This window comes from Podarcis melisellensis (assembly GCF_964234715.1).
Source record: "Podarcis melisellensis genome assembly, chromosome: 2".
Classification (NCBI taxonomy): Eukaryota; Metazoa; Chordata; class Lepidosauria; order Squamata; family Lacertidae; genus Podarcis; species Podarcis melisellensis.
In genome coordinates, this window is record NC_138529.1 from 22,194,269 (window position 1) to 22,221,304 (window position 27,036).

Below are 27,036 nucleotides of genomic sequence, written 5' to 3' on the forward strand. Positions count from 1 at the left end.
TAAGGATACGATTTAACCAGAGTGAAGCAATATACGACCAGCAATCTGTTGCATGGGTGGCCCATTATTATTATTATTATTATTATTATTATTATTATTATTATTATTATTATTATTTTGTGTATACCGCCTATACCTGGTTAACAGCACAAAGTTACAGCATACAAAGCACAAAATACATATTAAAAACAATCAAAGCACAGAATACATACTAAAATTACCGTATTTTTCGTGTATAAGATGATTTTTTTATTGTTAAAAATGTTAAAAATTTGGGGGTCATCTTATACATGTCTTATACACAGAGGGGAGACAGGTGATTTGTGGCATCTGCGAGCAGGAGATTGTCATCAGCGATTGGGCGGGTGATTGGTGGCTGCGGCAAGGCCTGCTGATGATTGGCTGCTACTGTGGCGATTGGGCGGGCGATTGGGCAGACGATTGGTTGCTTCTGTGAGGTGAGCGATTGCTGGCAATTCCCCTCCCCCAAAGCGCAACAACTCTGGGGGTCGTCTTATACACAGGGGCGTGTTATACACGGAAAAATACGGTAATCAAAACATAAAGGCAGTAAAACACGGCTTTTCACTCAGCGAGCTTACACCTTCTCCCAAGCACATTGCAAGTCATCCTCCAGAGAACTCCACATGTCTTTTCACTGCTGATTCTTGCACTGCCGATATCTACTCCAACCATCCATTGTCCGCTCACTGAAAGGATTTCATCTCGCAAGCAAACCTTCCCACATTCCCCCACTGGGCTGTTTCTCTTAAGTCAGTGACCCAGATGCTTCCAACATCCAGCAAAGGGCCTTTATGTCCCTTCCTCTTCTTCCCCACTCTCTGCTTTTCACCATAGTCCCTCAGAGCAGCGATGATCCCAAAACGTCGGCTGAGAGCTTCTGTCTTTCCTGGATCTTTGGCTGGGTTTGTTTTGGTTCCTGAGGCAAAGGTGTAGGCCAAGGGGAAGAGCTGCAACTCAGCGGTAGAGCACCTGCTTTGCATGTGAAACGTCCCAGTCCCTAAACAGCCCTTAAAGCCCTAAACGGCCTCGGCCCAGTATACCTGAAGGAGCATCTGCACCCCCATCGTTCAGCCCGGACACTGAGGTCCAGCGCCAAGGGCCTTCTGGCGGTTCCCTCATTGCAAGAAGCAAAGCTACAGGGAACCAGGCAGAGGGCCTTCTCGGTAGTGGCACCCGCCCTGTGGAACGCCCTTCCATCAGATATCAAAGAGATAAACAACTACCTGACATTCAGAAGACATCTTAAGGCAGCCCTGTTCAGGGAAGTTTTTAATGTGTGACATCTTGGTGTATTTTTCGTCTTTGTGGAAGCCGCCCAGAGTGGCTGGGGAAACCCAGTCAGATGGCTGGGGCATTAATAATAATAATAATAATAATAATAATAATAATAATAATCTACAGGTAGCACTGGAAAAGACTCCTTGCTTGAAAAAACCCTGGAGAGCTACAGCATGTCAGTGTAGACAACACTGAGTTTTGGTAGACTGGGTTGCCCCCACACCAATTCCACATGCAGAAGACAATCAGGCTGACCGTTCAGCCTCACTGTATCACTGGCAATGGGACAGCACCCTACATTCAGGGGTGCCAACTTGAACAAAATATGGGGGAGCCAGATAAACCTTGCCCTGCCTAATCATTTGCCATCGGCTCCTAAGAGTTGGCTTTATGCCTCAGGCTGAATACGACACATACACACCTGTTGCACAATGGAGGGGAATGGCTAGGCTGGGGAGCTGCCACTTCTGCTCCCCCCACAACTCCCAGGACCTGCTGCCTACTTCGTAAGAAGACCTTGACTGATACCCTGCACTTGATGATGATGATAATTTATTATTTATACCCCACCCATCTGGCTGGGTTTCCCCAGCCACTCTGGGCAGCTTCCAACAAAATATTAAAATACGATAGCCCTTCAGATATTAAAAGCTTCCCTAAACAGGGCTGCCTTCAGATGTCTTCTAAAAGTCTGGTAGTTGTTTTTTCCTTTTACATCTGATGGGAGGGTGTTCCACAGGGCGGGCGCCACTGCCGAGAAGGCCCTCTGCCTGGTTGCCTGTAACTTGGCTTCTCACAGTGAGGGAACCGCCAGAAGGCCCTCGGTGCTGGACCTCAGTGTCTGGGTAGAACGATAGGGGTGGAGACACTCCTTCAGGTATACTGGACCAAGGCCATTTAGGGCTTTAAAGGTCAGCACCAACACTCTGAATTGTGCTCAGAAACGTACTGGGAGCCAATGTAGGTCTTTCAAGACTGGTGTTATGTGGTCTCAGTGGCCGCTCCCAGTCACCAGTCTAGCTGGATTAGTTGTAGTTTCCGAGTCACCTTCAAAGGTAGCCTGACCAAGCTATAAGGCAGTGTTTCTCAAACTTGGGTCCCCAGCTGTTGTTGGACTACAACTCTCATCACTCCTGTGGTTCTGTTAGCTAGGAATGATGGGAGTTGTAGTCCAGCAACTCCAGCCACTGCCCACCTGATTTGACTGGGCAGGAGCCTGCAGGATGTGTAGAAGTTGGTGGAGGATAATGTGCGGCTTGGAATCATAGAATTGTAGAGTTGGAAGCGACCACAAGGGCCATCTAGTCCAGCCCCCTACATTGCAAGAATAAGCAGGTTGCCCTGTATGGGAATCGAACTTGCAATCTTGGTGTTATTAGGCTTGTGGGCTATTGAGCTGCCCAAATGAACCCTGTATCTTGAATCTGCCACAGCAGATGTTTAAAGTGCTTCTTAAGTTCTTCTCAAAAATAAGGTGATGCTTTTGCATAGGAGAAACTCTCGACTGCTTTCTTTCTCTGCATATATTGCAAGTGCTGCATTCTCGTTACTCGCTCCATCTGTCAGAGCATGGCCTGGGGAAGGATGGATAGAAATTTGGCCCCGAGAGGATGTTTCGCTGTAGAAACTTTGCAAAGACACGTGCTGCCTTTCCATAGTAAATATAAATGCAGAAAGCAGCGCCCAACCCCTCCCTGCCCATACTACAGTGTGAAGAAAATCCATGAAACGGGCACAGTCAGATCGTCTGATAAACAGTGACCCATCTGCTGCGTTTGGAAAGTGTGTCACATGGCAAATCACGGAGGAGACAGCCAAGCCCAGATGCACAAGCACCTTGTTGGGGACAGTGAGGAATAACATCCTCTCTTTTATGTGTGTCAGTCACTGCTGTTACGTAATTATCCAGGGAGATTTCTCAAGCCCCCGGCAACTGGAGGCGAAGCTCGTACACCCACGCGGTGTATGTTAAAAGTCCTGTGCTCTGAAAAAATCTAGTGATGTGTTCCTAGAATAATAAGCACCCTGATATTTAGGGTCACTTTTAGCACGAGCGGGAGATGTTCTAATCTCTGAGCTCTCGCCTAATGAGGAGCTGCGGTGGTCTGCTTGTTAAGACAAAAGAGATTGAGACTTGCACTGAATGCTCCATTCTCTTGGGGACTCACATCATAATAATAAGAAATAGGGAAGGGGAAAAAAGGTAAGTAATTGCAAGACACTTGTTATTGGTCTTCTCTGCTGCATTCTCTTCTCTAACACCTTTGATTAAAAGGAAGGCAAAATATGTATTTTAGGTCCTCCTTGGTCCATGTTCTGGTAAGCTTCAGGTTGGGCTACAGCAATGCACTCTGCGTGGGCCAGATTATCACCACCATGCAATGCCACTGCAGAAAGATTTGTAATTGTGCCCCTGAAAGACCAGATGCACAGCCTGGGGGTCATTTTGGACTCACAGCTGTCCATGAAGACACAGGTTAATTCTGTATCCAGGGCGGCTGTCTACCAGCTCCATCTGGTATGCCTCTACCTGTGCACTGTCTTGCCAGAGTTGTACATGCCCTGGCTATCTTCTGCTTGGACTACTGCAAAGCTCTCTACATGGGGGTACCTTTGAAGGTGACTCGGAACCTACAACTAATCCAGAATGTGACTGCCAGTCCGGGATCATATCACACCAGTCCTGAAAGACCTACATTGGCTTCCAGTACATTTCCAAGCACAATTCAAAGGGTTGGTGCTGACCTTTAAAGCCCTAAACAGCTTTGGTCCTGTATACCTGAAGGAGCGTCTCCACTCCGTCATCCAGCCCTGATACTGAGCTCCAGCTCTGAGGGCCTTCTGGCGGTTCCCGCACTGCAAGAAATGAGGTTACAGGGAACCAAGCAGAGGACCTTCTCGGCTGTGGCGCCCTCTCTCTGGAACGCCCTCCCAGCAAATGTCAAGGAGATGAGTAACTAGACAACCCTTAGATGACACCTGAAGGCAGCCCTGTATAGGGAAGCTTTTTAATGTGTAAAGTTTTATTATGTTTTTGTATGTGCTGGAAGCTGCTCAGAGTGGTTGGGACATCCCAGCCAGATGGGTGGGGTATAAATAATAAAACTACTACTACTACTACTACTACTACTACTACTACTTATTATTATTATTATTATTATTATTATTATTATTATTATTATTATTATTATTATTATTGCCAGTTAGCTCCTGGGCTGAATAAAGCCTTATGCAGCTTGAGATCAGGATACACCAAAGATCCCCTCACTTCCTACAAACCCAGCTGATCACTGAGGGATGATCACCCAACTGATGCAGGAAAGGGCTGTCTGAAGATACAATCTCCTCAGGTAGCCTTTGCTACAGGGAGAGGATTTTTAGTGTGGCAGCACCTGCCCTTTGGGACCTCCCCCCCTATTACTTATCAGACAGGCACCATCTTTATTGCCTTTTCTCAAAGTGTATTGAATACCTTCCTCCTCCAACAAGCCTTTTAAGTGGAGATTTCTGTTCCTAGCTTTTAATCTTCATTGGCCTACAGAAATCGTGCTTTCTTCTATTGTTAACTCGCTTTGAGGCGTTTCGTGGGAAGCGATTCATCAATAAAATGAATAAATGATGACCTACCTGCTGCAACAAAAAGAATCCCAGCGCTGAGGATAATGTTGTTCTTGCTGCTATAAATCCTCCCAGCTCCGATGCAGAGCCCTCCCAGCAACAGTAATACTGTGCTTAGAATCGGAAACACGCTAGAGGCCCGGACAATACCTGAGACCCGGGGAGGAGAGAAATGAAAAAGCACAAGAGATGATTTATCAACTTTGTTGTTTCCTTACGGGGAAAAAAGAAGGAAGAAGAATAAGTGCTTTTGTGGCAATTGGAAATGTTAACAGCTATCCCTGTGGACCATTTATTTATAATTAAGATTTATACCCCACCCTTTAAAACGTATTGCCAAGGCAACCAAAGACAATGTATTAAACACACCTTGAAACACAGACTACCTTAAAATGAGCTGAAAATGGCAAATCTGCAAAAGAAGCGTTAGAAATGATGTTGAAAGGATTCACGGAAGACGCATCAACAGAAGTTTAAAAGTCCGATACAGTTTTTGGATAAACACGGTCTTTTGAGGGGAACGACCAGGGTAACAAATGGAGTCTCCACTAGGGCAAATGCGCCTCCCGTTTAGTTTTTCTAATGCGCTCTGCCATTTCTGCCGGAAAATTTGGGGTCATTACCATAATCAGCTTTCCGAAGCCGCCTTGTGTGGAAACATATTCTGGCAAGCTACCAGCTAGAGAGGTTATAAAGAATAACCCACAAATTAATGCAGGGAAGAGGCATGAAAAATGTATGAGCAGGGCTACTGACTGTGAGCTGCCACTTGATACATGTGGATGTAGATAATCAAGCTCGCTGACTATATGACAGCTGTCCTGGAATCTCCCTGCACCCTCTCTATTCATCTCCTCCGCAAAAGTAACAAAGCCAGAACACCTTGGGCTTGAAGATGCAAAAAAGAGCATTTGGTGCATGTGCATCTTTTGTGTGTGCCTCACGCTGCTCCGATTCCTTTCTGAACCGTAACTGGGATCATCTGTTCCTCAGTTGTTGCTAGGTCCATACTTACACAGATTCGTTTTGTTCTCTACTGTTTATCGTATTTTTCGCTCTATAAGACGTACCAGACCACAAGATGCACCTAGTTTTTGGAGGAGGAAAACAAGAAAAAAAAATATTCTGAATCCCAGAAGCCAGAACAGCAAGAGGGATCGCTGCGCAGTGAAAGCAGCAATCCCTCTTGCTGTTCTGGCTTCTGGGATAGCTGTGCAGCCTGCATTCGCTCCATAAGACGCACACACATTCCCCCTTACTTTTTAGGAGGGAAAAAGTGATTCTTATAGAGCAAAAATTACGGTAATTCTATCCAGTCTCTTATTTCGGTGTTTTATTTTAAAGGCCAGATCCTTTCTGCCTCAGTGAACAGAACAAATGCCCTGATTTTCCAGGGGTAGCCTTGGAATTATGAAAACCGTCCTGGCTTCGGGTTTGATCCCGCAATGCCCCTATTTTCCCCGCCAGTGTTGCCTCTGCTGAGCTTGGGAAAAGGGATGACCTGGTGCTGCGAGGGAAGATCCCCATTGCCTCTCCTTGGCCACTGCTGCTGGTGTCCTCCCTTGGCTACTAGAGAGCGGGCGAACAGCAGCAAAGGCCATTGAGGCCCAGCCCCACATGACACGCTGGCTCTGAGGGGCAGGATCGCCCTTGGCAGGAAGAAAGGAGGAGTGGAGCATAAGGAGTCTTGATTTTTTAAAAAATGTTTGTGCATTCGCATTGAATATTTCCCCTTTCTATTTGTCAGGACAGTGGAGGGCATGTGTGCTGTGTCCCATTGGTGAAATGGTAGTGGCACTCACCCTTCTTTTGATAGGAAATTGCTCTGTGGTGGCAGCGGGGGGAATGGGACCACAAAGAATGGGAGGTTGAGGGGGATCGGTTGCAGGGGAGTGAGAAATGTCCCTGTGGCTTATTTATGGGACCGCCTCTCCTGGTATGCCCCGCAGAGGACCTTAAGGTCCATGAATAACCATAGTTTAGAGGTCCCGGGCCCTAAGGAAGTCAGATTATCCTCCACCAGGGCCAGGGCCTTCTCAGTGATGGCTCCAACCTGGTGGAATGCTTTGTCCCATGAGATCAGGGCTCTGCAGGATTTAACTTCCTACTGCAGGGCCTGTAAGACAGAGATATTCCGCCTGGCTTTCAATTTGAACTTAGCCTGATCTTTTATTCCCCTTCCTTCCCTTCCCCTCCCCTTTTTATGAAGATTACCCACTCTGGGATCCAAAAGCTAATTCTTCCTTGGTCTCCTCACTGGCCCAAATAGGAATAATTTAGCCAGCTAGCCCTGGTGATCATCTGATGTTTATTGGATGGATTTCCCCCCAAATTGATTTTTGAATTCTGAATTTATTGTTATTCATGTTTTATACTGTATTTTATGCTATTTTTGTTGCATCAATTAAGTGTTTTAAATTTGTTGTTAGCTGCCTTAAGCCCGGTTTTCTGAACTGGGAAGGGCGGGGTATAAATAAAATTATTATTATTATTTTCATCTGAGGCATGTTGGAGGGCATGGAAGCATGAGGATGGTATGTGTGTGTGTGTCTCTGTGTTTGTGTGTTTGGAGGCATTTTGGTGCACTCTGGCACTTGTCATGGTCTTCTGTGTTGCCAGAAGCAGTTTAGTCATGCTGGCCACATGACCCCAGAAAACTGTCTGCGGAAGCGGACAAATGCCGTCTCCCTCGGCCTGAAAAGCGAGATGTGCGCCACAGCCCATAATCGCTTTTGACTGTTATGGGGTCCTTTACCTGCTCAAAGACTGAAAGCAAAAGGAACTGGTGATGACCAAAGAGGAGACAAAGAAAGGCAAAGAAAGAGGGAGGGAGAATGAGAATGCATTTGTGAGAGAGAGGAAGTGAGAGAAAATGAATTGCAGTGAGGATTCATGATACGGGAAAAGGTGGCAGAGGGCAAGACAGCATCCTTTGAAGGATGAGAGAAAATATATCTCAAGCCTAGGAATGGGACCATAACAAGAGGGATCAATACTCCTGAGGATATTCTGCCGCTTTTTCACAGCGTTCTTTTGGGTGGCTTTTACCATGGGGCAATTGGAGTCTTGGTGTCTATTATTCTAAAGGGCAAGCTGTACTTACCCCGGTAAATGCTCACTGGTTTTCAGGTGAAGTGCATCAGACGCACAGCTACCCGGAGGCTAAGCCACACTCACATCTTAGCTCTGCAAGGGGGGTGGAAATGTATTGGGCACGCAAGGCCCAAGGGTACCATAAAATGGCTGAAAATGGCCTTGGGCTAGTTTGGCTACAGGGCTATTTTATGCCTCGATCATTATGTAGAAAGACGGCAACTGCTGCGTGTGATAATACCAACGATAATTCTGTTGACCCTCTGGTAGCAACACAGCAGGATATGCATGTTAAGGAATATCATAGATATTTAGTTACACCTGTCATGGCGAGGGACACAGAGGCTGAAATCTACAAAGGGCCACCAGAATTCCACAGGTGATATATTTTCTAAATACAGCATGGCTGTATTTAAATATTGTAAATGGTCAAACATCCTAAGAGGAAGCAGCCCGGTGATTGGTTTTGTGTCTGAATTATAATCAGGTTGTCTGTCAACCAGAGAACCCTTAGGGCTCATATTCATGACCCAAAGCAAATACCCTACGTGTCGCTTGCATGAACGGATTAACGGTGGCAGAGATTTCATTTGAAACACGTCTGCCGGGGCTGCGGTTTTCTTATCACCCAGTGGTATTAGACAATTGCATTGGCCGGGGTAAACCTTCCTACGGATAGTGTAAGACATACACCATTACTTTCTGCTACTAATAACTGTTGGGATGCTCAACCATGTTTAATATTCCCGTCATATCAAAATTGTCCTGAAGGATGGAGTTAAGGGCCCCCGAAGTATTATAACGGCTGTCAAAACGTTTGTGCAAGAGATGGAAATCAGAATTGTGAGCCTCCGGGCAATCCTGTTTAACTGTTTTAATCTTTGTGCAGCACCTGGAGGTTTTAGGTACTTAATAAATATAATAATAGTAGTAATTGCTTTCTGGTTGTGACTCTGCGTGCGGCACATACATAATTATGAGAAAAATAAAGTCCAGGATGCAACAGGAGTGTGTCCAAGTACCAGGAGTGAGTGGGGACAAAGGATTTGTGAGCGCTGATGCAAAATTCTGAACCCCGATCTTGATTGAATCTTATAGCAATTCAATCTTTTGAGTCTGTCTGCATCAGCTCACAAGTAACTGAGATGTGTGGCACTGACATGTTTCTCCTTACTGGTAATAAGACGTCAAAACATCAGAATATGTAAAGAGAGCCCTTCATCCTCCATTCCTCCTTCTTGCAAACATTTTAGAATCACTTATTCATTATGCCTCTTGGGAAGAGGGCACAGAAACATGGAGTTGTGTTCCTGTTCCGCAAGCAACCCATAACTCCTGCAGTTTAAATGCTCGAGTTTTCCATGGGGATGATGAAGGCCACGACCACCATCACTGGGGTCCCCCATCCTGGTTTGCGGTTCATGCTTGTGTGTGTTGCATATTACCGGCCAACATCTTCTAAAAACAGCTGCAGGGCAGATATTTTGGTATGTATCGATGGCCAATGACATGGAGTGTGTGTGCAAATCACACGCCAGTAAATGTCCCAATAAAGCTTATGGTGTACATTACACATCTGTGGCAGAATGTGGCAGCTGCACATTCCACTCTGCTTCCAGGCTACAACGAAAAGGCAAGATTAGCGATCAAGGCTTGCTAAGGTAGCTCTTTAAAGCCGGTGATAGGCTGGGCACAATTGAAAGAAGATTGTTTTCAGTTTAGCTGCACCTGCTGTATACCACAAAGAAGCAATTGGCCTCAGTCTCCATGATGTCCAGGATCATCACTTCTACTCAGGCTCCTTCAGATATCACGCTGCAGTCTAATAAGCACAGTGCAACATTGCAATAACGTTGGCCGAATCTTTCTGCAGGCAAGGGAACGGAGAGCCATTTGCTTGGAAACAAACCCATCACCAGATGTATTTTGGGCATGGAAATATCTTCCTTATGCTCCGGTGCACATATGAACCTCAGCTCCACCTGCCACTGGTGGCTTTATTTAGCTAGAAGCATTGATTGATTTTTGCTTAAGATTTTATTGATTTGTTAACCCTAAAAAAGTGCAAAGAAAGAAAGCAAAGAATCAGATATTTAAACCATAAAGGATCAGCACCTGGAAGAACAAAAATACAAAGAAACAGCACAGCTCCAAAGGGATAGTAAAGTATTAACTCATAGAAACAATCATTTTACAAATAATGTGGATTTATAAAAATGAAAGAATGTTCCACCTGTGCATTATTCCAGCATTATTGATGGATTTTGACACAGCATTTAACTGCAGTTGTCCCCAAGAAGTGTCTGAGTTACTCAATGCAATACAGGCTGGATCTACACTCAGGGAAAACCCCACTATAAATAAGTCACGAATTAAACCATTATAACAAAAGGGGGGGGCACCTCTTTGTAAAACTGCGTAGACAAAGTTTTGTGCTCTACGGCACCATCTGGTGTAGCATGCTTATAATGCAGTTATAGTGTTGTAGCATGGCTAATGTAGCTGAGTCCACAGATAAAAATTGGTTAAAACTAGAAAATCAGAATTCAGTTATACTGCCCGCTGCAATAAAATACGGTAAGTGAAGTTCAGCGAGGAGAGGGGCTATTTGACCTCAGCTGGAAGGGAGTTCCATAAACCTGAACAGCTATGACTGAGCCATGGGGGGGGGGAAATCCCCAACAGTGACTCCCCCAAATACCTCAGTGATCCGGCAGGGATGTAATGAGTCAGGTGGTCCTTAAAGTATCCTGGACCCAAATTGTTAAGGACCTTGTAAACTAATACAAGAAATAGTAAATGGAAAACTGCATCAAGGCCTTGACATAGCAATTTTGTGCTCTGGATGCAAGTGCCTAGCACCAGGTATAACATTATAAGGAGACTGAAATCCACTGATCAGTGTCCAGGGCAGGCATAGGCAAACTCGGCCCTCCAGATGTTTTGGGACTACAACTCCCATCATCCCTAGCTAACAGGACCAGTGGTCAGGGATGATGGGAATTGTAGCCTCAAAACACCTGGAGGGCCGAGTTTGCCTATGCCTGTTCTAGGGCCAATAGAAGCTCTTCTCCCATCACAAATAGCCAAGTCCATGGGGCGGGAGCATTCTGATTCTCTGCCCCATAACATGGTCGCCTCCCCTCATTTAGCTATTCAGTGTATAAAAAGTTTACAAAGATTGAACTATACGGCATATGTTTAAGTATGTGAAACAGATGTCACACTCAGTTTGGCCCTCAGAGATAATAGCAGAAAGACTATGCTGTAGAAAATAATAATTTCATAAAACTGTACTTTGATTATTCCATTTTCGTTTTAATATATGGCTTAGCTAAACTAAAAGGACCTGCTCCTGCCTTTTTGCAGTACAGAACTAGCTGCTTTTAGGTACTGTGCATAGTGAATGTCCGTTCCAGTACACCGAAGAGAATAAACTGTTAGAATCTATGGTGGCCATTGTGTGCCCGAAAAGAGAATCAGCTAGGCGTTGCAGTTGTGATTCATCTTGAATTGCTTTGTAGATAGATGAAGGAGGATGTTGGAAGACTTTTAACAAACAGGAAAATTAGTCTCTTAATGCCTCTTATCTTACCACGTTTAAGCTTTCTGAAGAAACGACCATCTTTCTCTAGCATATATCAAAATTTGATAGCTTTTTGCTCCTATTACTAAAATTAAAAATTACTCTCAGCTGACCTGGTATTAGCTTGACTTGAGCCTATGGTTTTTAGGAAAGGAAAGTGTTCTCCCATTGCGCAACATGTGCACTTTATCAATTGGCATGGAAAAGGGAGAATATTAGAGTTAGGGAATCTCTAATTTTCGAAACGTATTTCCCCCCTCTTTTAAAAGAATAATCTTTTTGGTTGTACTTAAGTGGCAGTTCTTACTGCAGTTCTTGAATGGAACACGTAGAACTTAATAGGATATCTGCAGGCAGGAGAGTTTGTTCTTTTTCCGCTTTAAACTTCAGTTTTTGTCCTATCCTTTCATCTTGAATTCGGAAGAGTGATTTGAAAGCATAATGAAAGCACATGGTTCTGTTTTTCAGCATTCATAAGGACTAGTGGCCCAAGGCCAAACTGGTTGCTGATCTGTGGGCTATATGTCTCTTCACCTCAATATCCTCAATTTTATGACACAGCATGTGATTCCCTTCATATCATTGCCCATACACTTATATCCTCAGATCCAAGCAAGACAGAAAATGACCATTATATATTTTTTTGTTAATGAGCATCTTACTCTCATTATTAAACTTGAATTAGAAGGGAACAAATAAACAGGACTGCATTTCACCATTCACACAAGTTTAAGCAGCTAAGGGGATGGAATAGATTATTTGGCAACTGTCCTAACTTGGATACACAATTAGAGTTGTACCAATTTATCTGAACATCTTTCAGTTTCATTGTTTATTCTCCCCCGCCTCCTAAGTGCTTTTGGTTCTCTCTTGGGGCATCGGTATTATAGGAGCTGTAACTATCGTATACAATTAGCTTAAAAAATGACATCTGCTATCAACTGTTAAGTGCCACTTCCTTTCCTCCTACCTTATTTATAAAAAGTCGAGCTTCTAGGGTGTTGTGGAATGTTCACAAACATTCTATCTCCTCCAGCAGAAGCTGTCGGTGACAGAATGCTGAAAAAATATTTAACAAATCTATGTGGGAAGCGAAAAATCTGTTTGGCCCGGGAAATAGCTTGCCATGTGGAAGCAAGGATTTGAGGCAAAGAAGGATGGTGGGAGCAGAAACTTGGGAGGAAATAGTAGGCGCAAAGAATGCTACTATGAACTCAGGGAGATATTTCGGGGAGGGGGAATCTTCATACAAGGGCAGGAGGGAAATCTGGGGACCAGACTAAACAGATAACATTATGTGAGGAGAGACAGAGGTAGTAGTGATGGGTGAATGATGCGTATTGTTCTAAATTTGTTGGCATCCATCTGCCTCGAGAGACAATGGAGTGCACCTCCAGGGGTGAAGCCCTAAGTGACCTCCCTGGGGCGCAAGCCTGGGCAGTGTTTATGGAGCTCTTGGGCCGCCCAGATAACAAGACGTCCCTCTCGGCCTCACTCCAAAGGAAAGCAGAGCAATATGTTTGGCACCAGCTTGGCTGCAGGAGTTGCTGGAAGGAGACATATCAGATACCATCCAACCTTCTTAGGGACTCCACTCTGGATTTGTGTAGGGTTTACTTCTTAGCCTTTTCTTTACATGAAGATGTGCCACAACACAGAGGAGATTTAGGGCCCGTTTTCCTTCTCCTAGATGACCTACCTTCCCAGGTTGACGAGCCTCATTTGCCCCTTGTTTAAAAGTAGCCAGGCAAATATTTGGTCGCATGTTTCCAAGTTATTAAAGGGATGCAGGTGGCGCTGTGGGTTAAACCACAGAGCCTAGGACTTGCCGATCAGAAGGTCGGCGGTTCGAATCCCTGTGACGGGGTGAGCTCCTGTTGCTGTCCCAGCTCCTGCCAACCTAGCAGTTCGAAAGCACGTCAAAGTGCAAGTAGATAAATAGGTACCGCTCTGGCGGGAAGGTAAGCGGCGTTTCCGTGTGCTGCTCTGGTTCGCCAGAAGCGGCTTAGTCATGCTGGCCACATGACCCGGAAGCTGTACACCGGCTCCCTCAGCCAATAAAGCGAGATGAGCGCCGCAACCCCAGAGACGGCCACGACTGGACCTAATGGTCAGGGATCCCTTTACCTTTACTCCAAGTTATTGAAATCCTATTCCCATTCAGTGCTGTGGGCATCTGGGAAAAGTCCAACAACTTAGGTTTGTTCCTTTATGCATTTTCGGTGTATAAAACTGATTTAAGATGGAGTTAGAATGGCAATGATTAAGATGCTGGATATTTCACTTACGGAGAAGGTATTCAGAGCTGTCATGATCATAATCATTGTCTTCAGGGAAGTGGTTAATTCGAAAACAGTGTCCTTTATATATCCCTGGAAAAGAAGAAAAACACAAAAGAAACAGATTGGAGCTTGCTTGGAAGAGTCCTGCCTCATGCCTGCCCTTTCCCTGATAAACAAACCAAGGGGAGTTAAAGCTTGCATAAAATGGTTCCTGTAAGGCTGGGATCTTGGGCTGAATTAGTTCATCATGACACCTACATATTCCACGGGGGAAGGGAGGATGCAATTTCTGAGAGTAGCTCTGTCTTTTTCATCCAGATCTAGTTCTGCTTTCACATTTCCTTTCCTTTCCTTTTTATGCTCCTGCTTTCACATTGTTAACTGCATCACTTGGATTTGCATGACTAGGGAGAGAGGGGAAGTTGAATTCAGTTCACATTTAAATGCAAAGTTACAGGATCTGCATTTTCCAAAGCAATACGGGAACTCAAGGACCACCAGCCTTTGAATTTAGCGTAAAGTGTGCAAAAAATAAATAAATGCATATATTAGTGAAAACAACATACAAAAATATGTTACATAAGGGTGAAAGGCTTTGTTAAACTGTACCTTAGGCAAGATTGCATACCAAAATGCTGCTGAATTTTCAGGAGGCCTTTATAAAACAAAACAAAACTGATGTAGAAATGTGGAGAGGCGAACTTAAGGCTGGAAGAATGAGAGAACCCCAAAGTGACCTGTTCACCATCCCCATTACATGCCAACAGCCATAGGGGTGGGCGATACTTTCCCCCTACACTATGGTACTATGGAAAGTTGTCTCTCCCAAGTTGCGCAGAGACATGTTTTATGTGTCTTTCTGCAAGACTGCAGCCTCCTTTGTGTATTACAGTGGTACCTCAGGTTACATACGCTTCAGGTTACATACACTTCAGGTTACAGACTCCGTTAACCCAGAAATATTACCTCAGGTTAAGAACTTTGCTTCAGGATGAGAACAGAAATTGTGCTCTGGTGGCACGGCAGCAGCAGGAGGCCCCATTAGCTAAAGTGGTGCTTCAGGTTAAGAACTGTTTCAGGTTAAGAACGGACCTCCGGAACGAATTAAGTACTTAACCTGAGGTACCACTGTATATATGAAATCGAGTCCCTTGCCATAGGCCCTGCCCCTGCCTGACACCAAGACACTCCTGCTTGCTAGCCACACTCTCTTGATATCCACATGTCTAGTATTGACATCTGCAAAAGGGATGTGTAGGCCAAGGTCTATGCACATGACAGGTGTACAGGTGTGTCACAAGCCTGGGACCCTGAGGGGCTGGAGCCCAAAGGAGGATGCCACCTCAGGAACGCAGCTAGCAGCACCTGCTTCCTTCCTACTTATGGAGCCCCTTCAGTGCACCTCTTCCCATCTTTTGTCCTCCATCACCCATCAGCAAAATCATGTCAGAAAAAGGAGAGGTGTCATGGGAGAGGACACAAAGCACAGTTCACAGAGCAGAGAGAGAGAGAGAGAGAGAGAGAGAGAGAGAGAGAGAGAGAGAGAGAGAAGAGACAAGGCAACATTTTGCTGCTACCCACTCAGGGTCCCTCCATCAACCATCTACCACCCCCATGAGTATACAATCCCTGGACCTTAAAAAAGGACCAAAGCATAGGACCCCTAAGGGGGGGAGGAAGATACAAAGAGGGGAAACAAAGAGAAGGAGGGGGGAGAGGAAGAGGAAGAGGAAGAAGAAGAAGAAGAAGTTTTTATTTATACCCCACCCTTCCCAGTTCAAAAACCGGGCTCAGGGAGGCTAACAACAAATTTAAAACACTTAATTGTAAAAGCAGCATAAAATGCAGTATAAAAACATGAATAACAATAAAATTCAAAGTTCAGAAATCAATTTAGGGGAAATAAGCATTAGATAATCACCAGGGCTAGCTGGCTGAATTAGTCCTACTTGGGCCAGTGAGGAGGCCAGGGGAGAATTAGCTGTGGGGTCTCAGAGCGGGTAATCTTTATAAAAGGGGAGGGGGAGGGAAGAGAAGGGAAATAAAAGATCAGGCTGAATTAAAGGCCAGAAGAAAGAAACGAGAAGAAGAAAGGAAAGAGAGAGAAAGGGAGGGGGGAAATACAGAGACAAAAGAAAAGAAACCTTTAAAAAAGATAAAGGGACTTCCAATTCTCCATCTGCTGGTTACACCCCCCCAAAAAAAACCTATTTAAGACATTCAGTCCATGATAACATCCATCTTCTCCACTTTCTGCTACAGTCTTCAGAGTCCTTATTCACCTTTCCACCATAATCTTGTGCTACAATTGTGCATTTTCAGCTCGTAACAAAGCAGACCTCCTTTGGGCACCTCTCCTCCTTGCTGATCTCATGCGGAGGAAGACTGCTCCTTTCCCGCTGTTATTTAAGATGGGCTCTAATTTAAGCGTCTAGATTTGAGTGCCAGTTTTGTGAGACTCTGTCAGAAGACATTTAATGCTGTCATTACAACGTAAGCCATGCGCCAGGTGATTCAAGCTGTCCATAGAACGTGCCGTGAACAAATTGGAAGCATCGCATGGCGGCTTTAATAACATAGGTGGTCAGGGTGAAGGCAGCTGCCAGAGGTGGAAAGGAGAAGGGGAGAGAACATCAGGAGGCAAAACACACATTGATTTGGTCCTGAGGCTCTCAAAGCAGGCAGTTGCTTCGTAGGGCAGGAAATTAAGCTTTCTTGAGGAAAAATACACAGAGGATAAGTGGTTGCCATCAGCCAGTTGCTGGCTGGCACCCTGTGAGTTGTGAAACTTACTCAAGTGCCTGTCCACATGCTGCTTATCTGCACATGTTCTGTCTTTGAGGCCTAGCTTTACAAAGTAGCATTTTATCAGAAAGTTTCACCTCACATGGTGAAACAGGAGGCTCCACCCCTTCCTTGGATGCCTATGGAGCAAGTGCGAGGCGACTGGAAGCCATTTTCAATTAACTGCAGTTAGCACTGAGTCCAAACCCTAAACTGTGGTTAATTATAACTATGGTTTATTGAAAGGCATCTTCATAAGCAATGTTTTGCAGCTGGCTTTTTTCGGTAAACCACAGTTCAGAGTGAACACAATTTAGGAAAGCATCTGATGAGCCTGAGGCTTGTTCATGTAACTATAAACTGTAGGTCTTTATCATGTCTAAATGCAGGGCTGTCTTAAGCATATGTGGCGCCAGGGTGCAAATATCCGCCTGGCGCCCCCCCTTGGTTGTCCAGTCCCAGGTGCGCAGGAGGGCGGAGTTGGCTGGCTGCCTCAGCGTCTTGCTGGCTCGGTCGCCCCCGAACTTGCAGCACAGCAGAAGAGCCCATCGCGGTGCTCCGACCAACGGGCGGGCTCTTCCCCGGACTCAACTCTCGGGCCCTGGACTCAGCCTGGCACCCTGAGAGCCTGGCGCCCACTGCCCCGCACCCCTAGCGCCTATGGGTAAGATGGCTCTGTCTAAATGGAACCCCTGGCACTTTCTTGCAATTACAGAGTTGGATTGAAATATTTAAGCACCTTGGATTGATTCCTCTATGGCTTTGCAAGCAGAAGGCACCTCACACAATCAATGTTTTATTGAAATCAATATCTTCCCCATCTGCAGCTCCTAGGAGAGATGCCCTCATAGAGCCTATCCAGAGAATTGGGAGTCCACCTGAACAGTGTGGGCTGTCTTGTTGGGGCTGAATGAGAGGGGGAATATCCCCTGAAATCAGGCAAAGGAATCTTGCAGCTGCAGAGCTCTGCTTGTACAGGATTTTCCTACCCAATTTCAGGCGATTTCCCCTTCTCATTGCAAGCCACATAACAGTACAGTCCACACCATTCAGGAAGACTGTCTCCAACCTACTGGAGAAGCTTCTCAAGGAGTGGGAGAGGGAAGAGGGCAAGAGAAAATTTGGTTGGGCAAGCTGCCTGCTACTCTTGCAGTCATTAGATTTCGATCTGCTAATTTTCTTTCTGTTGTTATGTCAGATACCGTACAAGCTGAAGCTTAAAACTGAGCATGTGCCTTCATTCTGGTGATTCACCAAGAAGGCTAACTTGAAAGAGGTCTCTCTTATGTGGATGCAAAAATGCTGGCATTCCTTTACATCTGATCCTCACGAGACAAGATATACAGCCCTGTGCTGTTACAAGCTTGCTTGCTGCTCCCCCGGTCAGCCTGTCCCTTGGGCTCTGATATTAGTGGGTTGATCAATCGGTGCTGAAGGAAGAGGGCTTGCAGACAGTGTACATGTGCAGCCTTCAGATGCTAGTGACATGATTGTGGAAATCGTCAGGGGGTGAACAGAGCGCAGCAGTGAGAAGAACGACAAGTGTTTGGGAGTTACAGACAATGTCTGTTCTTGATGTGTTTGTCATTCTAATATTTGACTGAGGGCAGGATTTGAGGCTGACGCTTCCCATTTTGATTGGAGAGGTGACCAGAAACATGCAAGGCAACCTTTTGGCTCCTTCCTATGGTGCTGGAATTCTTCCCAATTCCCTGACCGCCGGCAGCAGTGACTGCCATTGTAATGCCCAACAGCCTTTTCTCCTTAGTGCCAAAGAAAGGTACTGGGTGGCAGCTGTTGTTAAAGACACATGGGGCTTGCAGTGGCACAAAACATTGCTTATTATTATTATTATTATTATTATTATTATTATTATTATTATTAATTTATAGCCCCACCCATTTGGCTGGGTTTCCCCAGTCACTCTTGGCGGTTCCCAACAGAATATTAAAAACACAATAAAACATCAAATATTAAAAACTTCCTTAAACTTGTCTGCCTTCAGATGTCTTCTAAAAGTCAGATACAGTAGTTGTTTATTTCCTTGACATCTGATGGGAGGGCGCCACTACCGAGAAGGCCCTCTGCCTGGTTCCCTGTAACCTCACTTCTCACAATTAGGGAACCGCCAGAAGGCCCTCGGCGCTGGATCTCAGTCTGAACGATGGGGGTGGAGATGCCCCTTCAGGTATACTGGGCTGAGGCCATTTAGGGCTTTAAAGGTCAGCACCAACACTTAGAATTTTGATATATTTTATTTATTGCTTATGGGTCTGAATTAGGATGAGACCTTCTGAAAGATATATTATTCATTTTCCTAGTGGGTGGGTTTTGCTTCTTCTCTGAAGCATGAAGCTCCATGTGAAACAAGATATCTGCTACTATGTGTTGTTTTTTTTGCCTAATTAAAATGAAGCAGACTGCCACCAGGTAGCAACAGAAAATATACTGGCAGACACCAGATCAGTGGTGTAGCGTGGGGGGTGCAGGGGGGGCCGGCCGCACCGGCCGCAACATCTGGGGGTTAGGGTTAGGGGGCACAAATCCACGGGTTGGGGGGCGCAAATCCACGGGTTAGGGGGCGCAAATTACTTGCCTTGCCCCGGGTGCTGACAACCCACGCTACGCTACTGCACCAGATTCAACATTATGAGTCTTTGCTGCTTTCAGTGGTTCGTTCCCTCTGGAGTAACAAATCTCTTGCATACACACGGTGGCTTGCATATAATAGCCCCTCCAGGCACAGTTTACACAACGAAAAAGTATATGGCAATTTTGTTTAGCTTAATCGTGTTTTTTTAATGCTTCCTACCTGAGACTTTGTGGTTGTTGTTTTTTTTGTTAGGACTAAAGTTTTATTGTGGCTGTTCCATTCATCAAAAATACCAACATTTAAGCAAGTGCTACAGCAATATGTGGGAATTAGACAAACTGATTTGAATCTGTCAATCACAGTTTATCTGGTTCCCATTTTTTCCATTCTTACATCTGATTCATCACATTTCTGCATCAGTTTGTGATTTTTTAATTTAAGTCCTCCTGAAAATTCATCAGCATTTTAGTGTGAATTCCCCCCTCTAACACATTTTGTATGTAATTCCCCCTAACATAATGCAGTTCATATTTATGAACATATGCATTTTGGTATACAGTCCCCCCCATCTCCCCCCCCCCCAAAATAGTTATGGTTTTCAGTTATATACATTTCAGTAGTTTTACAGTCATTTTAACATTTCAAAACTCGACTTCCTTCCTCCTCTTTATGTGGTTCCTTAAGTTTATTTTATCATTTTCTGCATATTCTAAATTAACTCAACTTATTCATCTACTTTATTCATCTACTTTAATTGTTTACTCTTATGAAACTGGAGGTTACTACAATAATCCTGTCAATGTCCTTATCTGTTTACAATTTATTTGTGCATATTCAGTAAACCATTTCCATTCTTTTATTAAAAAAAAATGTTATCTTGATTTCTTATTTTTCCAGCAAGTCTTGCCATTTCTGCATAGTCCATAATTTTCTGTATCCATTCTTCTGTCGCTGGGACTACTTCTTCCAATTTTTGGGCAAATAACATTCTTGCCGCTGTAGTCGCATACATGAATAAATTTCTATACTGTTTAGGTAGTTTTATCCCTATAATTCCTAGAAAAAAAGCTTCTGGGTTTTTTTGTTTTTTTTGTTTTACAAATGTTATTTTAAACATCTCTTTCAATTCATTATATTTTGGTATAGTTTTTGGTTGGAGAACTGTATCGCAAGAAATCCTGAGAAGTGTGAATTTCAAAGCTGTTTTTCAGTTCACACATTGTTTCAGGAAGCCGTAATTTGGTCGATTCACATTAAAAGGCAAAACAGACTGAATTTCCTCCCCATTCATAATGTTATGTAATGCTTTTTCATAACATTACCAAAGCAACACTTACCTGTCACAAAGCATTGTATTATTTTTTCGACTACACAAAGGTTCTGCTAGGTCAGTTAATGTGTCTAGCAACTCCTAAAACACACCCTCAGTATTTCTACCTCATCATTTCTCTGAAAAAGCATAGCATTCTCCAACCAATTTAGCTTATATTGTCTGTGTACATGTAAACACACACCTGCACAAATACCCCTTTGCGCAGAAAACCCTCCTGCTGTTAGATTGTAGAGGTGGCATAATATTTCCACGCTGTCCTGAGCTCATACGCAGCCGTACATATTAGTTCCGTAAACCGACTGATGAAAGTTGAAAACTGTAAAGTCTTATTATGACTAAAAACAAACTTCTAGCCTTACGGAAATCAAACTCATTCCTGGTGAAAGCAAAAACTGTTTACACACCCTCTCCTAAAAGTGCATCAAACACAACTTCAAATTAATCCTGAATGATGGATTTATTTGACAGGTCAGAGCTGCAATAAAATATTGCAGCACTGAGAGCTCCTGTATATTGCCCTAGTTGGTTGTGGCCTGCTCCAGAATAGACAATTCAATTTCCTCCCCCCTCCCCCTTCTGAGGTCACTTGCTGCTTGCTAGAATGTGGGTTTCCCACTCTTTAAAACAAACCATTCTCCTGCAATTCTTGATGTTTCCCTGAACCTTCCAATACATCCCTCATGTTCGGACAGTGCCATTGGGCTGCATACACACCAACTTCCTCTGAATATTAGAACTAAGAGGGAATTATGCCTTTGTATAAAGGGACACGGGTGGCGCTGTGGGTTAAACCACAGAGCCTAGGACTTGCTGATCATAAGGTCGGCGGTTCGAATCCCCGTGATGGGGTGAGCTCCTGTTGCTCGGTCCCTGCTCCTGCCAACCTAGCAGTTCAAAAGCACGTCAAAGTGCAAGTAGATAAATAGGGACTGCTCCAGTGGGAAGGTAAACAGCATTTCCGGGTGCTGCTCTGGTTTGCCAGAAGCGGCTTAGTCATGCTGGCCACATGACCCGGAAGCTGTATGCCGGCTCCCTCGGCCAATAAAGCGAGATGAGCGCCGCAACCCCAGAGTCGGCCATGACTGGACCTAATGGTCAGGGGTCCCTTTACCTTTACCTTTACCTTTATGACTTCGTCTTCTTGATAGTAAAGAACAACCTAAATGCACATGTGCTTTTGGGGTTTTTGTTGGGAGTTTTGTTATTGTTAATTGATATTAGTTTTCTATATCTTTACTTTTAGATCTTATAATGATTTATGTGGGAATTATTCAATTACGGTTGTGTGCTAATAATAATAATAATAATAATAATAATAATAATGTATACCCTGCCCATCTGGCTGAGTTTCCCCAGCCACTCCGGGCGGCTCCCAATCGTTAAAAAAATAAGACAAGATTAAATAATAAAAACTTCCCTAAACAGGGCTGCCTTCAGATGTCTTTTAAAAACAAGATAGCTGCTTATTTACTTGACATCTGATGGGAGGGCGTTCCACAGGGCAGGTGCCAATACCGAGAAGGCCCTCTGCCTGGTTCCCTGTAACCTTACTTCTTGCAATGAGGGAACTGCCCGAAGACCCTCGGAGCTGGACCTCAGCGTCCGGGTGGACAATGGGGGTGGAGATGCTCCTTCAGGTATACTGGGCTGAGGCCGTTTAGGGCTTTAAAGGTCAGCACCAACACTTTGAATTTTGATATATTTTATTTATTGCTTATGACTACATGGTTTTAATTATGTAACTATTTTCATGTTGTGGGTGTGGTGGAAAGATATGGAAAGGCGGCATACAAATTATGATGATGATGACACAAACCCACAAGTTTCAGAACTTTCAATAATAACTACGGTAAAGGAGTCATTTATATATGGGTTCGAAACATGTTGGGCAGAAGATTCCTGCATTGCAGGGGGTAGAACGAGATGTTTGTCGTGGTCCTTTCCAACTTTACAATTCTATGATTCTATGATGGTTTACCTTAACTGCTGGTTGACTGCAACCCAACAAACACTTACAATATTACAATAGATTGTGGGAAGGGCATTGTGTCTGTTGGTTGTCTTGAGGTGTTAGCTGGTTTTTTGTGTGTCTTCTTTCACTAGTAAAACCAATTACACTTGTCATGTCCTCCTACATATTACTGCTATTTCTTTGCACCTAAAAGGGACAAAGGATCATTTCATCTGCCTAGCATTTGCTTGTCTTAAAAACCTCAAGTTGAGAGTGTGATCTGCTGCATATGAACTAAATCCTTTTTATATGTGACCTACTTCATTTTGCATTCATCATTGTCTTGGGTTGATTCCAGGCAGCATGAACAGCAGGGTCTTTCTGAGACCTTCATTATCTTTGCTGGGCCTTCTGTAAACGGAGCGGCGTTTACTGGGGGTGTTTGCAGTAGATACTTCATTGCCCACCTAGCATGTTGGAACCTTGCTTTCCATTTACTGAAGACACATCAAGAGACAGCCTATGCAGAAACCCGTCATGGCTCATTGCATGTAATGAGATTATTGATTTTTGCCTCAGTCTAAAAGTGAGCACACGCACAATGATTATCCTGCGATAATTCTTCTCAGTAGCTTCCTTGTCACCCCTGACTTTTAAAATTCATCTGCACAACTTTTTTTTAAAATAAAAAAAGCTAGTCCTGGGGTTTGGTAGAAGGATATCACAGAAAGGAAAATTCGTGGAAGGAAAAAGTGTGCCAGCATTGGTGGTGGGTGGAATCCAACCATGTCCCAGAGCAGATTTGGGATATAATAATAATTATATATATATATATATATATATATATATATATATATATATATATATATATATATGATATGTAAGATTTGTGATATAATATAACATCAACAATAAATATTATATAATAATAGTAGTAGTAATAATAATAATAGTAATAATAGTATAATTTATTATTTATACCCCGCCCATCTGGCTGGGCTTCCCCAGCCACTCTGGATGGCTTCCAAAATTTTTTTAAAATACCGTAATACATCAAACATTAAAAGCTTCCCTAAACAGGGCTGCCTTCAGATGTCTTCTAAAAGTCTGGTAGTTGTTCTCTTTGACTTCTGGTGGGAGGGCATTCCACAGGGCGGGTGCCACTACCGAGAAGGCCCTCTGCCTGGTTCCCTGTAACTTGGCTTCTCGCAGTGATGGAACCGCCAGAAGGCCCTCGGAGCTGGACCTCAGTGTCCAGGTAGAACGATGGGGGTGGAGATGCTCCTTCAGATATACTGGACCGAGGCCGTTTAGGGCTTTAAAGGGATGGAAAGTTTTGTGGTGCAAACAAAATTCATTCTGTCAGGGGTGTAGCATGAGGGGTGCCAGGGAGCCATGGCCCTGGGTGCACAATTTTTGAGGGGACACAAACAGGCGTCCCCAATGTGGCTTGGCACAGGGCTGTGTTGGCCGGCTGGGCTCCCCACGCCGTGTGGGTAGGCAAGCGGCTCAGCACAGCCCCACTTTGCTCCAGTGGGGGTGAGGGCTGGGCTAACACCCACCTGGCAGCCCCAGTGTGTGTGCATGCGCATCCCCACCCTGGGCGCCAGCAACCAATGTTGCAATGCTTTATTTTGATCTTATAAAATCCCAGTTATACTACACTACACCAGATTCAGCGAAGCTCAGAATTCAGCTGTATCTCGTCTCTTCTGTTGCCCCATTTATTAGAAAACGCATTCCATGTTGGAATTCTGACCCCAAACTGGCTTGGCCTCCATTGCACATCCATTTCTAATTCTGATACATTCCATTCTGAGGTAATCTTTTTCTCCCAGATCTATCGGGTCTTTGAGAAGGGGTTGAGAAGCTTGCCTCCTCTCATTTCAGCTGAATGTTTCCTTGTGAGCCTTTTCTGCCACAAAGGCTCACTGTCAGAAGCTATTATATCTTTACCCCTGTTATCTTCCCCTTCACATCTTTCTTTTCTTTTTATGTATATAAAAAATGTTTACTTCAAATGCTCTTTAACACCTCACTTTGTCCAGCCTGGCTGCATTGTAGCACAGTGGGATGTAACTTAGAGATATCTCTTGCCCCATTTACTGGATATGATTGCTTTCTCATTTCTGACTCCCAAAGTTGTAAATTGGCTCATGCTCACAAGGAGGGCGAATCTCTTTTACATATGTACATCCAGGGCTTCTTTTCCAGCCGGAACTCGTCGGAACTTAGTTCTGTCACCTCTCAGGTGGGCGCCATTTCCATTCTAAGAGAACAAGGGAGGTGTTCATGGTGAGTTCTGGCACCTCTTTTTCTAGAAAAATAGCACTGTGTATATCTACTTTTTTCATAAATTTTGTTCAGCCCTAGGAGTCATTGAGGGACACGGGTGGCGCTGTGGGTTAAACCACAGAGCCTGGGACTTGCCGATCAGAAGGTCGGGGTTCGAATCCCCGCGACGGGGTGACCTCCCGTTGCTCTGTCCTTGCTCTTGCCAACCTAGCAGTTGGAAAGCACGTCAAAGTGCAAGTAGATAAATAGGTACCACTCCGGCGGGAAGGTAAACGGTGTTTCTGTGCGCTGCTCTGGTTCGCTAGAAGCGGCTTAGTCACATGACCCAGAAGCTGTATGCCGGCTCCCTCTGCCAATAAAGTGAGATGAGCGCAGCAACCCCAGAGTCGGTCACGACTGGACCTAATGGTCAGGCGTCCCTTTACCTTTAGGAGTCATTATCTGTTAGGTTACTTAAAGGCCATACACTTAAAAGCACATGAAACAACCCCTCCCACACAAAAAAACATGTGAACTGTAGTTTACCCCTTACAGAGCTACATTTCCCAGCACCATTAACAAACTGCAGACCCCAGGATTTATTTATTTTGGGGGGAAGTCATATGCTTTAAACCTATGGTGTGTGCACAGCCGAAGCCTACCTGCTCTGCTTGAATGCACTGTTCTCCTCCATTGGTTTTTCTGTTTGTTCAGGACAATTATTTGCATGGTTTGGATCAAATGCTTATTAACTATTTTGCTGCACTTTCTTTGCATGAAGTGTAAAATTCTCCTCACCAGGCTTTACCAGCTAGCACCTGACTAAATGATCCCTTGGAAACTGGTCAACTTACTCACACTTCCATATCCTGGCAAGGCAAATGTCACCTCTTAATGAAATTAAATTAAAATTAAATGTATTAATTATATTTATATCCTGCCTTTCTTCCAAGGAGCTCAAGGTGGCAAACATAGTTCTCCTCCTTCCCATTCTGTCCTCACTGAGAGACAGTGACTGACGCAGGATCACCAAGTGAGCTTCTTAGCTAGTGGGAATTTGAACCCTGGTCTTCTAAGTCCTGGGCTAACCACTACAGTGGTACTTCTGGATGTGAACGGGATCCGTTCTGGAGCCCCGTTTGCATCCTGAAGTAAACGTAACATGTGTCTGTGCGTCTGCGCAGATCGCGTTTCGACGCTTCTGCGCATGCGCATGATGTCACTTCCGGCTGCCATGGAGCGCAGCCCGAAAATATTCATCCCGAAGCTACTTCAACCCGAGGTATGACTGTATATCACACTGGTTTATGTATTTCCAATTAAGAATCTAAGGCTTCTGGCAGAGCTTAAAGTAGTTTTGAGTTTATAGTCCATTTAAAAAAAATTAAAAATCTGAAAAACTCAGTTACTGTTGTTAGTTTGTCTGGACTAAGATTGTAACTCCATATTTCACAAGTGCTGTGCCTGCTATCTCGGATGCACGTCTGCTGCATGTGAGTGGCGCTGTGGTCTAAACCACTGAGCCTCTTGGGCTCGCCAATCAGAAGGTCAGCGGTTTGAATCCCTGCGATGGGGTGTTCTGTCCCAGCTCCTGCCAACCTAGCAGTTCGAAAGCACACCAGTGCAAGTGGATAAATAGGTACCGCTGTGGCGGGAAGGTAAACGGCGTTTCCATGCACTCTGACTTCCATCACGGTCTTCCGTTGCACCAGAATTGGTTTAGTCATGCTGGCCACATGACCTGGAAAGCTGTTTGTGGACAAACACTGGCTCCCTTGGCCTGAAAGCAAGATGAGTGCCGCAACCCCATAGTCGCCTTTGACTGGACTTAACCATCCAGGGGTCCTTTACCTATCTCGGACGCACAACTCTCACAGACATAAAGAGCAACGGGTTACAGCTGAAATCCAACAGACACTTGGGAATAACTTCCACAAAGGTAGCCGCCTTAGTCTGTGTTATCAAAACAATGAAGAGGCTTGTAGCACCTTATAGACAAACATATTTGTTATGGCAGCAGCTTGAAATCTTATGCCATAATAAATCTGTTAGTTTTTAAGCTGCCAGCAGCCTCTGTTGTTTGTTCTTGGGGAAAGTCCAACTGATGTAAATAGGGCTCATTTCTGAGTAAACTTGCTAGGTCGCAGATCCATTGCTTATTTACATTCCTACACTGCCCTTTGTCCAAGCAGATCCCAGGAGAGTGTACAATAATGCCAA

General features: G+C 44.5%; 1 protein-coding gene and 1 long non-coding RNA gene across 3 annotated transcripts in view; one reads left to right on the plus strand and one right to left on the minus strand.

The window, feature by feature from the left end:
• Positions 1-27,036, plus strand: part of LOC309363574 — a 193,895-nt gene that overhangs the window by 39,958 nt on the left and 126,901 nt on the right. The gene's annotated exons all lie outside the window — the stretch shown is intronic.
• CACNG4 (calcium voltage-gated channel auxiliary subunit gamma 4) overlaps positions 1-27,036 on the minus strand; it is a 91,045-nt gene that overhangs the window by 2,861 nt on the left and 61,148 nt on the right. The window contains exons 2-3 of the mRNA XM_081899879.1: positions 13,888-13,971; positions 4,930-5,070 (exon numbers count right to left, since the gene is read on the minus strand). Of these exons, the coding sequence (XP_081756005.1) occupies positions 4,930-5,070; positions 13,888-13,971 (225 nt within the window). The remainder of the gene's footprint in view (positions 1-4,929; positions 5,071-13,887; positions 13,972-27,036) is intronic.